This window comes from Salvia splendens, chromosome 13, assembly GCF_004379255.2.
Source record: "Salvia splendens isolate huo1 chromosome 13, SspV2, whole genome shotgun sequence".
Taxonomy (NCBI): domain Eukaryota; kingdom Viridiplantae; phylum Streptophyta; class Magnoliopsida; order Lamiales; family Lamiaceae; genus Salvia; species Salvia splendens.
In genome coordinates, this window is record NC_056044.1 from 1,747,995 (window position 1) to 1,760,170 (window position 12,176).

The 12,176-nt window shown below is 38.6% G+C and overlaps 2 protein-coding genes across 3 annotated transcripts; one reads left to right on the forward strand and one right to left on the reverse strand.

The window, feature by feature from the left end:
- Positions 1–3,710: 3,710 nt before the first annotated feature.
- LOC121762466 (putative late blight resistance protein homolog R1A-10) lies at positions 3,711–6,884 on the reverse strand. 2 transcript variants are annotated; one of them, XM_042158349.1, is made up of 2 exons: positions 4,124–6,883; positions 3,711–3,946 (listed from the first exon to the last, which is right to left on the reverse strand). In XM_042158349.1, exon 1 carries the CDS (start codon positions 6,758–6,760, stop codon positions 4,163–4,165), a length of 2,598 nt encoding a protein of 865 aa, XP_042014283.1. In that variant the 5' UTR covers positions 6,761–6,883; the 3' UTR covers positions 3,711–3,946; positions 4,124–4,162. The 2 variants fall into 2 exon arrangements, with proteins under 2 accessions (XP_042014283.1, XP_042014284.1); XM_042158350.1 differs by lacking the exon at positions 3,711–3,946 and having other exon boundaries at positions 4,372–4,530; positions 4,599–6,884.
- Positions 6,885–6,994: 110 nt separating this feature from the next.
- On the forward strand, positions 6,995–9,681 carry LOC121762472 (protein DCL, chloroplastic-like). Its single transcript, XM_042158356.1, has 3 exons — positions 6,995–7,473; positions 8,096–8,210; positions 9,234–9,681. Exons 1-3 carry the CDS (start codon positions 7,163–7,165, stop codon positions 9,387–9,389), a joined length of 582 nt encoding a protein of 193 aa, XP_042014290.1. The 5' UTR covers positions 6,995–7,162; the 3' UTR covers positions 9,390–9,681.
- Positions 9,682–12,176: the final 2,495 nt, after the last annotated feature.

Below are 12,176 nucleotides of genomic sequence, written 5' to 3' on the forward strand. Positions count from 1 at the left end.
GCCACGGTAGCCTTCAAATCGTCACGCATGCTCATGAGCAATGCGTGACGAAAACTCTTCTCCTCGGGATCCTCTGCCGCCTTCCAATCGGCTAAGATCTTGACCATCTAAGCACGCGTTTGTTGACACGCGAAGAATTTGAGATCATCTGTCGACTGGCCAACGGGGGATGCCGACTGGACCTCCTGGGACCCCCCGGTGCCCCCCCCCTCGCCTCCCGTTGCACCCGCCTTTGACCAACCGGGCGAGTTCGGTGAGCGAACGATGGAGGGGTTGGGAGCTCCTGAGCACCCTCGGGGAGGTCGTGGGAACCGCCGCTGTAATCACCGGTATAGTTTAGTCGTTGCTTATTCAGCCAGCCAGTGTCGACACCTGCCAGGAACTTCTCGGAGTCGTTCAGCACCTCATAGCAGTTCCAGTAGGTGAACTCCTTATACAACCCGAGCTGGGGGAAGGCTTTCTCCGCTATCCTCTTGCAGTCATCCTCCGTTTGGCCACTGCTCTGCATGCGGAAGGCGTTGGCGTACAAGCCCGAAAATCGGGAGACCCCAGCCCTGATTCAGTCCCACGCCTTCCGGCACTCCTCCCCTTTGCGCGGCCTCCCTCCGGGCAAAATGCCTTGTTGGCTGCTGCTATTTTGGCCCACATGTTGACGATCCTCTGATTGTTCGAAGTGAGGGGATCATCGCAAACACTCACCCATGCCTTGGACAGCGCGACGTTCTCCGCATCCGTCCACTTCCTCCGTACAGAGCAGTCGTCCTCACCCGGCTGCGACGACTCGCCGACCCTCTTGCCCTTCTTCTTTGGGGGCCCCCGACCCCGCCCTATTCCCCCCGTTTGAACGGGGGTTTCCGGAACACCGAGAAGATCAAACCCTAACTCCTCTAAGGGGAAAGTCTCATATTGCGTGAACTGCGCTTCCGTTGGGGTCGATGTGTGCGAAGAAGCAGTCGAAAAATCAAAACTGGGGCGATAGACGTTTCTCCCCAGGCATCCCCTGGACCGCCGGTACCCCCCCCCCCGGCGTCTCCTGCATCGCCGGTACCCCCCGGGAATCATCTGCATCCAGGGTGCCCACCCCGGCATCGCCGGTAACCCCCCGGCATACTCCCCCGGGTGCCATCCCGGACATCATCGGCTGCCACGGGTACATGTTGTAGTACCCGGGCATCGGACCCCATCCACCTCCCACGGGTACCGGGGGAGTTTGAGACCCGCTCGTCATTGGAGTACCTTCGTTGTTGTTCTCCATTTCACGTTGTTGATCTTGTACAGAAATTAAGATAGAGAGGGTATTCGTTAAAACAAGTGGTGCGAATGAAAATGAAGTGCAAAGCGCGTATATATAGTGTTTCGAAAAAAAAATTAAAAAAAGAAAATTTCGCTGGCCGATCGCTCACCGGTCCGGAGCCTGCAATGGCGGCGAGCGGCCCGGCGAGCGCATCGGCCAGCGCTCGCGGATCGGCATGCGCTCGCCGATTTTTTCGCCGAAATGGCGCTCGCAGGTTTCAATGGTTCGGCGAGCGAATCGGCGACCGCCGGAGATCGGCTAACCGGTCCGCTCGTCGCCATTGTGGATGCTCTAAAAGGAATCTGATAACCATTAAAAGGATCTGACAATTTCAAACAATGGCTCAAATCTTTGGCAGCCATTTTCATGGCTATCTTCTGCTCTTTTCTGATTCTTGAGCTCCCATTGATGATTACTCCCACGCTCACATTAGCCCCGCGAGGTCGCAGCTCCGGACATATTGTGGATTTCAATGAGATCGTCGACTCTACCAACCAGCATGACACAAATAGTAAGAGGTGGAGAGTATGCATTCCCAAAGAAGGATTAGAATAATTTCCTCCAATTTTGAGGGAAATCTTGCAAATTAATGAGAAATTGGAACATCCAACCACTTTATTTTGATTCTTCTACCTTAGATTGACTTTTTATTAGAGCATTAGCAGTGGCGCCCATCTCGGCGGACGCCCGACCGGCGTGCCGGTGTCCGCGCGGGACGTCCGCCATTGTGCAAGGGTGACGCGGATATGGACGTCCGCTATGGACACCGGAGTTCCACGGCCTTCCCAGGACGTCCGCACGGACGTCCGTCATTGCGTTGACACGACGGACGTCCCGATTTTTTTATTTTTTATTTTATATTATTTTTTAAAAAACTCTATATATGTTAGGGAGATTTTTAAGGAGTTTCGAACGTCGTAAATCAGTCCTTCGACTATCAGAAATTATATTTCCGGATGAATTTTCTACACAACTCGAACCCAGCCAGGGTCTGCCCCCCTTGGACCCCGCTACTCGGGGGCGTTGCCCCCGAACCATCGTCTAATCATAATGAATTCAAACAAGCGTGCACTTCGCACTTCCAAACTTAACTTGATTGATCATTATGACAATATTGATCAATCAAGTTAATCCAATTACACTAAAATAACCAACAATATATACGGCTCGTTGAACTATGTATTTTTGTTTTAACTATGTATTTTTTTAGAAATTATGTATGTTTTTTTAATAATTATGTAAATTTTTTTAAATAAAGTGGTTGCATTTTCTCCGTATTCGTGACGAAATTTTAATTCTGTAAATTGTTTAATTCCGGAAATTGTTTAATTTGTGAATTTGTGATTTTTTTTTATTGTAGGAAGTCCGTCGGGATGTCCTTGGAGATGTCCGCCACTGTGCAGTGGGATGTCCGTATGACGTGGCATCCGCAGTGGGAAGTCTGTATGACGTGGCAGGAGGTGTTTTTGGGATGTCCGCGGGGATATCCGCTGGGACATCCGCACCAGTGTGGGGTATGCCCTTATATAATGAATTTTTTTTTATTATGTATATATAGTTGAACGAGAGGATCTAAGTGGCTTTGATAAATTGAATAAGATTTACGTTAAAAATTATGGCAACCTTTTCAAACTGATTTTATTAATGGTTGTTGGCTGTTGAGATTAAAAGAAATGGAGGTTTGAACAAAGTCTTTTTCATAACGGCTGTCACGCCATAGGAAATTTACCAGAATAGATGACTTACGAGTAACGAATAATAGTACTATTATTTCCAATACATGACTGCGTGAATATCACTTTATATATTTTAAGTTTAATTAAATTGTGTGGTACTACTGTTAAAAATTGGATATCGTTGTGTGTGTTGAGTGTTGACCTAGATGACTAATGAAAATAGTACTTCTCCGTCCATGATTAAATGTTCCATATATGATCAGCACGGATTTTAAGAATTTGTTTTACTTTATAAAATAAAGTGGAAGAAACCACTAGTGGAATGTGATACATACTTTTATATATTGATTTTATAATAAAATGCGAGTATAATGAGTTAGTGAATGTATGATACACTTACCAAATATAGTAAGAGCATCCACGGTGGTTGTGGACTAGCAATAACATCAAAACTCCTCCTGCCACATCATCATGGACTAGCAACAGCCTAACCAATGTCCTAGCCAAGCAACAGCCTAACCAATGCACCATCCCATAAAATAAAATGACAAATACGAAATTAGATTTAACAAAAAAGATATTTATTGGCGGACAGACAAAAAAATGAAATATGGACATTTAATGGCGGATAGATGAAGTACTATCATTACCGATGAAAACGTGTGTATGTAATGTCGACGGGCAACGAACAATAGCAACAATAACTCACAAAAAATGCAGAAATCCTCAAACCTCAGACCTAACAGAACGAACAACAACACAATATATATCTTCACAAGTTATTGAAACAAAAATTACAAGAGTCGAAACCATGCTGTCAAGTCACATAAATTACAATTTCAACAATCCCTTTAACTCAACCATTACATAAATATTCAAACATTATCCAGCAATGAGGTTTCATAATCCTCAACAAAATCAAGAATTCCCAATCATTGACACAGCGTTTGATATCCTTTTTCTCTCTTTCATTTGCCTAAAAAACAGAAAATGAATAAAGGATGTGAGCACATAAAAATTTTTAGACATGTTATTTAAATTAAACAACACTCGCATGTTAAATTCTCATTCATAAACTAACAGGACATAGCAAAACACAATAAAATTCCATATTTCAGTCAATTGTAAGTAGGGAAGTATTAGGGGGTCGAACCTGTCAGCCAAGTTGAGAGTCTAGCAATGACTTCTCATCTCAAAAAGAAGAGTAGCAATAAACTGTGAAGAGAGATTCTGGGAAATGCTTGGTAGAAGCGACAACTAAGGGATTGCACTCAACTAATTCAATTGTAGGCGTTGTGCCCACTGAGGGATCACGCGTCCAATCGAGTTGTCTTAATTTGTAGCAATGCCGTATGCTTAGGAGCCCGAGCCTGGGGAGGCTTCCTTGTTGAGCTATACATCGCACCAGATCATTATCATCAATAACAAGTGTCTTGAGTTTCAAAAAACAATCTGATTGTATATCCCACTCTGGGCCTTGAAAGGCGTAGTGATTTAAAATAAGTTCCTCAAGATTTGGTAGTTGCGAACCAATGTCATTCATGTGCTTCCATGAACACCCTAAGCCACACAACACCAACATCTTCAAACTTGATGAGAACATTGAAAGAGGAACCATACACTCATACCTCATCTCAGGGTTAGGCACATGATAGTGAAGCGACTCCAAATTATGGAGTTCGGTTGAGATATATTCCAAGCCACTCAGTGGGTTGATATCATCGTCATCATCGCAAGGCTTCAACTCCAGCTCAATGCGTAATATCTTTAAATTAGGGATTCTTTTCAGAATTTCTTTGGTGCAACTCTTTGCACTCACACCAAAAAGACAACAGAGCGTTTCTAAAGTAGCATCAGAACTAGGGGTTGGTAGGTCTCTTCCAATTACCTCAAGATGCACTAGTTCCTGCATGCCCCATACTTCAACCGGCATGTATGACAAAGCTCCACGCTTTTTAATGTTCGTATGCTGCTTAATAATTAGGGATTGAAGCTGAATAAGGTTGGATATGGAAGCAGGGAGCTCTTTGTTGCATGTTAGGGAAAGAAACTTTAGACAAACTAGTTTCATAATTTCAGGTGGGATATGGTAAAGTCGGACCTGATCAGCGATAAGTACCCTAAGCAACTTAAAATCCATGGCATGTATTGGAATTGGATATTCGTGGAAAGGACCATAACAAAGGAGAGAACGGGCAGTGGAAGCACAATCACTTTTTATTGCATCATACACTTGTTCGAAGGCAAATAAAGTGTTGCAATGCGCACACAACCGACGCTGGCCTTTCGTAACATCATCGCAACTTTGTATAACAAGCAAAAACTTGATCTTACTTGCTTCTCTCTTACACAGGTGCTGCCAGCAAGAATGCACGCTTAACTTGTTCATTGAAAACCAGGAACCAATATTGCGTTCATGTAGAACAAGATGATACCAATCAGAAAGCACATTCAAGCATACCTTTAGACATTCATAGAGAGAGTGTCCAAAAAATCCTTCCGCATTTATCTGATGAAGGAATTCCGTTTTGTAGCTATCACTGTGTGAAGGGTAAGCCCCCAAATAGAGAAAGAGCATTTTCAAATATTGATCTAAGTATTCATAGCTTGGGAAAAATACCTCCGATATTTGATTGTATGCATCCACAAAGACTGAATTATGTTGTTTCTTTGCTACCTCAGTCCAAAATTTTGGTGTCTTGTCTTCTTTGGATAGGAGATCTGCAACTGTGACTATCATAAGTGGAAGAGATTCACATTTTTCGGCAATCTTCTTTCCCAACTCCTCAAGGTCAGGAGGGAAGCCCTTTTCACCGAATACCTTCTCACCAAGTAATTTCTTGCTTTCTTCTTCATTCAACAAGGGTACTCGTTTATATGGACCTTTAATTTTTTTCCGGCTTGTAAGCAAGATTCTGACATTTTCTTGTGGCAAGTTATCCATGAATCGTGTATCCCATTTCCATACATCATCCAACACAATGAGACATTTCTTATCCTTCAATCTCTCTTTCAAGAGTCCAACTAATTTCTGGTCGTCCTCATAGAATCCTTGAGTAAGCATTTGGTGGCGAGTGTTGGGATCCACTTGAGCAAGAACACATCGTAAGATTTCATTGAATTCACATTTTCGACCCACTTTGACCCATGCTCGATGCTCGAAATGTTTCCGAATCAGTGGATCGTCAAATACTTTCTTAGCAATGGTCGTTTTTCCAACCCCTGCCATCCCAATTACTGATAAGCAATTCCATTCATATTCTATAAGAAGATCTTCTCCAAGAAGATAATCCCTAGTATCTTCAAAAAACCCAGATAATCCAACCATGTCTGAGCTGATTCCACCAAAATCAATCCTTGAGGCAATAGGTTCGCCTTCTTCTTCAGGCATATTCACCACTTCAAAATCGTACTCCAATTCCATCTCTGCCATCCTCTCGACGAAGAAATCAACACTCTGTTGCAGACTCTGCAGATCTACCGAGAAAGACAAGTGACCTCTCTCACTTTCGAGTTGTGGAAGAATCTGATCATAGAAATGAGATTCTAGTAAATCTTCGAATTCCCATACGGCCTCTTTGATTCGTTCATCCAAAGCGTTCACCTTCGTCCTGATCTTACTGTAGCCGGTGTGGTCCAACTTTGACAGAGCAGTCAGCAAGCGATCCATGGCCTCGTTGGCAGGTCGTAAGACTTGTGTAGAAGAGGCAGGAACCAGTGATATGCGAGATGATTTTAGAATATGGTTAATGGTATTCTTGAGAGAAATCGCAGCACCAAAAGCCGCCATCACCTAAACACAGCAAAATAGCGGAGAGATAGTGGCGGCGGCAGAGGTAGGTGGTGGAGAGGGAGGAGCTAGTGGTGGATATATTCGATATCAATTCTTTAGGATAAAAGATGCTAATTGTTCGATAGGAAATATTGGAGTATTTATTTTTTTTAATAATAATTGTTGAGTTTTTTGTACGTATTTGAAAATGGTTGCTCAACCCGATTAAATTCGACCCGATCCGATTCGATTCGATTCCTCTCCCTTCTGAACACTTGTTATCTTCTACTCTTCGACTGCAAAATAAAAATTTTGTACTGAAGAAAAGCAATCGAAAAAATGATTGCTTTTCGCGAATTGGAAGTGTAATTCAGTCCATAAACCGCATAAAAACTGCATCGCACTCTTAATTGGATTGCTATGGCGTCTTCAATTGCATCTTCAAGTTCAGCTACTATTTACTCATTCCACAGAAAACCAATTTCGCAAAACCTAATTTTATCCCCATTTTCCATATCCTTCCCGCTCCACAAAGCTCAATTGCGCGCCGTGAAGACCAGGTCGGACGGCGGCGGCGGCAGCCACTTGTTGAGGAAGCCGGTGGCGGCGGAGTATTCGGATGATGATGGGAAGCGCGGAGATGGTGAGACGTGGGTGGATTGGGAGGATCAGATTTTGGAGGACACTGTGCCTCTTGTTGGATTTGTTAGAATGATTCTTCATTCTGGAAAGTAAGCTCTTCTTTTAGCTTCCTTCACTAATTTGATTTGCTTCTGTGATTTATGCCATTTCAGCATTCATTATGTGTGTTTATGCTGCATACAATGATAAAAATACTCACTTGTGATTGAATCTTGGGAACTACCTTGGATTTTGAATTAGGATTATGGAACAGAGGGAAATTCGTGTTTCGGAGATGTTTACCGGTCTTTTAAGGGCTTGAGAATGATCCCCTGTTTCTGGTTTTAGGATCACAATGACTGGCTTGTGTAGCTTCTCAGAGAATGCCAGCAAGATTTGAGGCCATTCTAAACTGATAATTGGGTATTCAAGTTTCTTTATGGTTACAGAGGATTTATCTATCAATTTTCAAATGTAATATACGAGCACAGAAATTGATGAGGGTGCTGGTAATGGACACTATGTTGAGAAGCTTGATCAATTTGTAATTGCATCATTGAATCTTGTATTCGGTTGGGAGATACCTTAGAGTTGGAACTAGAATGATGAACCGTGTCTGAGGACCAGAGGGATGTCAGCAAGAAACGTGTTTGTTCGTGGATTACCGGTGAATGATATGAGGTGGTGTAACATTTTTGTCAAACTTATCCCCATATGATTTTTATATTGCAGGTATGAATGTGGCAATAAGTTGAGTCCTGAACATGAGAGAACTATTCTAGAGAGGGTGCTTCCTTATCATCCAGCATATGAAGACAAGATAGGATCTGGAGTTGATTACATCACGGTATCTCTCTTACACTGTCTGTGATTGAAGTTTTCATACAATTTTGTCAAGTCTACGAAGCTCCCCTGTTTTCAAACTAATAAACTTGAACATTACTTGCATGAGTTTAGAAAAGAGCTACACTGCTGAAACATTTTCCAAGCAGTGTGTACAAAAAAAATGTCGCCTGCGTTCGTTACATGCCAATCAGTATTTCGTGACTTTATGTATGACCAAATTGTGTGGATGCTTTGCCTTTTTTGTCTCTCTTTTTTAAGAAATGCATAGTAACTAATTTTCAAATAGAGATATTCAACCACACTGACCCTTAGGCAGGAAAAGTGCCTAATGTCGCAATATCCATATGTTCAAGACCCATATTAATAACTTACATACTGAGCAAAGGCAGCAGTCCGTCTAAAACTAAAGACATCCTTTTATTCTTTCTTTTTCAAATGGTATTATAATTAGACTGTTGATGCTGATGGCTTCCGAGATGTAGTTAGGCTGTAGAGAAACAAAATAATGGGAAAAACTGAACCTTGTAATCTCCCTTCCTGCCTTTGACATTTTGGCATGTCGAGGACACCTAGGTTTTAATAGTTCACAACCAAACGCTCTAACAATATCCATTTCCCCTGTTGTCCTTTCATTAGATTCATGGTACCTTTTTCGGGTTCAGCCATTCAGGAGAAGAAATGAAGTAGGAAAATCGGTCCAATTAGGTCATCAAATATCAATGCAAGAGGCTATAAGCTTATATTATTGTCGAACACTTTCAGCAAGTGTAAATTTAAAACAACCTTTTTACTTTTTTGTATTATCATAATGTAATGTTATGCCCTGCATCTGTCATGTTTTCGGTAAAAGTTACTAGAGGCAAATTTTTGTTGGCTCAAACAGAAAGTGATACCAAAAATAGCTAGCTTTACTTATTTCGTGAAACGAGATTTTCAAATGTGCCAAGGCTCAGTTATGCACCTCAAAAGGTTCATTAGGTTAGGTAATTGCTGAAAGTTTCTTATGTTTGAATCTGCTCGACAGATTGGGTACCATCCTACTTTTGAAAGCTCGAGATGTCTATTCATCGTTCGCAAGGATGGAGATTTGGTCGATTTCTCATACTGGAAATGCATAAAGAAAAACTACCCTTTATACGCTGACAGCTTTATTCTCAGACATTTTAGGAAGCGTAGGTAGGCGCAACGACTGAAGGTAAATTTTTTCCTTAATCATGTCATAGTACTGAGCTGAATAGTTGGATACTGTCAATCTGAATATAGCTCGGTTGGATTATGAATGTTTAAATGGAAATAGTAGCTCTGTATTATCATTAGCAGTTTATTAATTGGCAATAAAAGCCAGGCATTTTTCTGTTGTAATTTTAGGATGATGTTTCTTCTATAATTTTGTATTATTTGATTTTGTTGTAAAATGACTGGCTACATTTTTTGTGTTCCATGATATCCATTAGTATTTTCTTTTTGATTCATATTGTTGATATCATATATAGTACTAGCAGTTTTTATTTTTCTCTATAGATTATATTCTGTTATGCAGTTGGGTTCTTTCATATCCCATAAATTGTTACTAACGTAAATATGCATGAACAAAGAAAAAGAATATTTAATTTATTTTTTTAATATGCATCATTAGAGAATATTATATGAGGCTAAAATTGATTTTATATTAGTCAATTCTGTTTGTCGACCAAACTTAGGCATCCATAAATATTTTTTATATCGTCGATGATTTTTTTGGAGTAGTGGTAAGGATGAGGTTTTGGAAACGTAAGGTTTTTAAGATAAAGTTTTATTTATTATTTTAATTATAATAAATTTAATTTAGTTTGTGAATTGTGATGATAATTTTTTTAGGAAAAGAGGTACTCAATTAATTCCATTCTTTTATTTTACTATTAACACAAGTATTCAAATATTCTGTTTTTAGTTATAAGGAACGCTCTATCCAAAACTATTATGAGTAGCGACAAATAAACACACTAAATGAACAATACGCAATTCTAGCGTTTGACAATTTCACCATTAGAAGGATACGATAATCACAAATAACAAGAAGTAAAAAACTATAAAAACAAACAATAATTAAACCAAAGTTCATATATATGGTGGAGAAGTTTGTCAAATAATGTTAAGAGATGGGTGTTTTATGATTCTTCATTCTTCATTTGCTTCTGTTTTCTTATTTTCATCGATTAATATTTTTTTTTCTGTACTATTTTTTCATAAAATGATACAACAATCAAACCATAGTTCAAAATTCAAATCATATGGTGGATGAGGTTGTCAAATAATGTTAAAAAATGAGTGTTGTCGGGTTATACATTTGCTTCCATTTTCTTGTTTTATTCTATTGTTTTTTATGGTTTTTGCATAAAATGACTGTTTTTATTTACGTAATTTCATTGTCTTTTATTATTATTTGTTTTCTGCAAACTACAAAGACGGAACATCTTTTTAGGTCCGTGAACTTTGAGAATACAACTCTCATTATGTGTTATTTTCACCATAAATGGAGATTGCAACTTTCAACACTATTGATCCTTTTTCAGCATATATATGAATCACAAAAAAAATTATGTGCAATAATCTTATAATAAGATAAAACTTTAATTCTAGTACAAGTTGCACAATTATCTATCTTAATTATACATTAATAATTTCAAAATTATGTTATTAGTCTATAAAGTGAAATTAGAATCTTCAGGATGAGACAGTCTTCCATCATTATTCAATCTTTTAAAAATTAAATTGGACGGTGAACATGATATTTCCTATTTTCATTAATTGGGCCCTTTAGAAGATAACATGGATAAGATATTATATTTCTTCTAGTCTAAGCATTAGTTTTCAATTTCTTTTTATATCACGACTTGATGAAATCGTTTATGTAGTGGTGGAAGGTGATTTAATGGATATACTTTTTTTATATGGCATGTGACTTTGTTAGTAGATTTATTGTGGATATTGACATTGAATTTCATGTGAAGTCTTTTCTCATGAAGTTATGTGACTTTCTATTTTCTAAAACATGAGTATAAAGTATTCGATAATTTGAATAATCGAACTTAATCAAATCAAAATATTAAATTCAGTTTGAATTTCTTTGAAATTTGGATTTTCTATTAGGCTCAGATTGATAATACATAAAATTTATTTGAATACTACAACTAATTAAATAAATATTTTATGCAAATAATATATTGTAATGTCCAAAAATTCCAAAATGAGAAAGAATAAGAATCAATAATATCTACATCTTTTTTAGAATTTTTTTAATATTCAAACTTTTTTATTAATTGAATTTTCAATTCGATTCGGAATGAGATATAAAATTTTAGGGTTTTCATATTCGATTTTCAAATAGTTAGGACTGTTTCATATTTATGAGATGATTATTAGATCGGAAAGTAGGGGTGAACTTCAGGATTGTTTCGTATTTATGCAATCACAAACAATTATGTGAAATCAACTCATCAAAAAATCCAACCTGAAATTTGAATTAATGTTCATCCCTACTCTCCAACATCATATTATTGGTTAGTGGTGAACATATATTTTTGAATATTTTATTTTTATTAAAATATATAAATTCATACAACTTTATGACAAGACTGACACTTGGATCACAAACTATGCTCAATTCTATTTTATAATCATTAAATGTATTAGTTAGAATCAACATTACTTTGTGGAATTGTGGTATTGTGTAGTAGAGCCACAATAATATACACTTAACACTCTCCTAGCCAAAAAATTGTCCCTTGAAATGTTGTATACAGTCTAAATTTTATATACATTTTCAAAGTTGTATTCTTTGAGAGAGAGATACTAAAATTTGGGAGGCCTGCATTGTATTATCATAAAATCGGAATGATAAATAAATTGCCAACCGACATTCAATCAATATACAATTATGCAGTACAATAATTCACTACTATATGCACACTAGGGTTAGTAAGATTGG

Excerpts from the sequence above, each read along its gene's own strand:
- LOC121762466 (XM_042158349.1), bottom strand. The coding sequence starts at position 6,760 with ATGGCGGCTTTTGGTGCTGCGATTTCTCTCAAGAATACCATTAACCAT.
- LOC121762472 (XM_042158356.1), top strand. The coding sequence starts at position 7,163 with ATGGCGTCTTCAATTGCATCTTCAAGTTCAGCTACTATTTACTCATTC. Across the intron at positions 7,474-8,095 it reads ATGATTCTTCATTCTGGAAA|GTATGAATGTGGCAATAAGT; the intron begins GTAAGCTCTTCT and ends TTTATATTGCAG. Across the intron at positions 8,211-9,233 it reads CTGGAGTTGATTACATCACG|ATTGGGTACCATCCTACTTT; the intron begins GTATCTCTCTTA and ends TCTGCTCGACAG.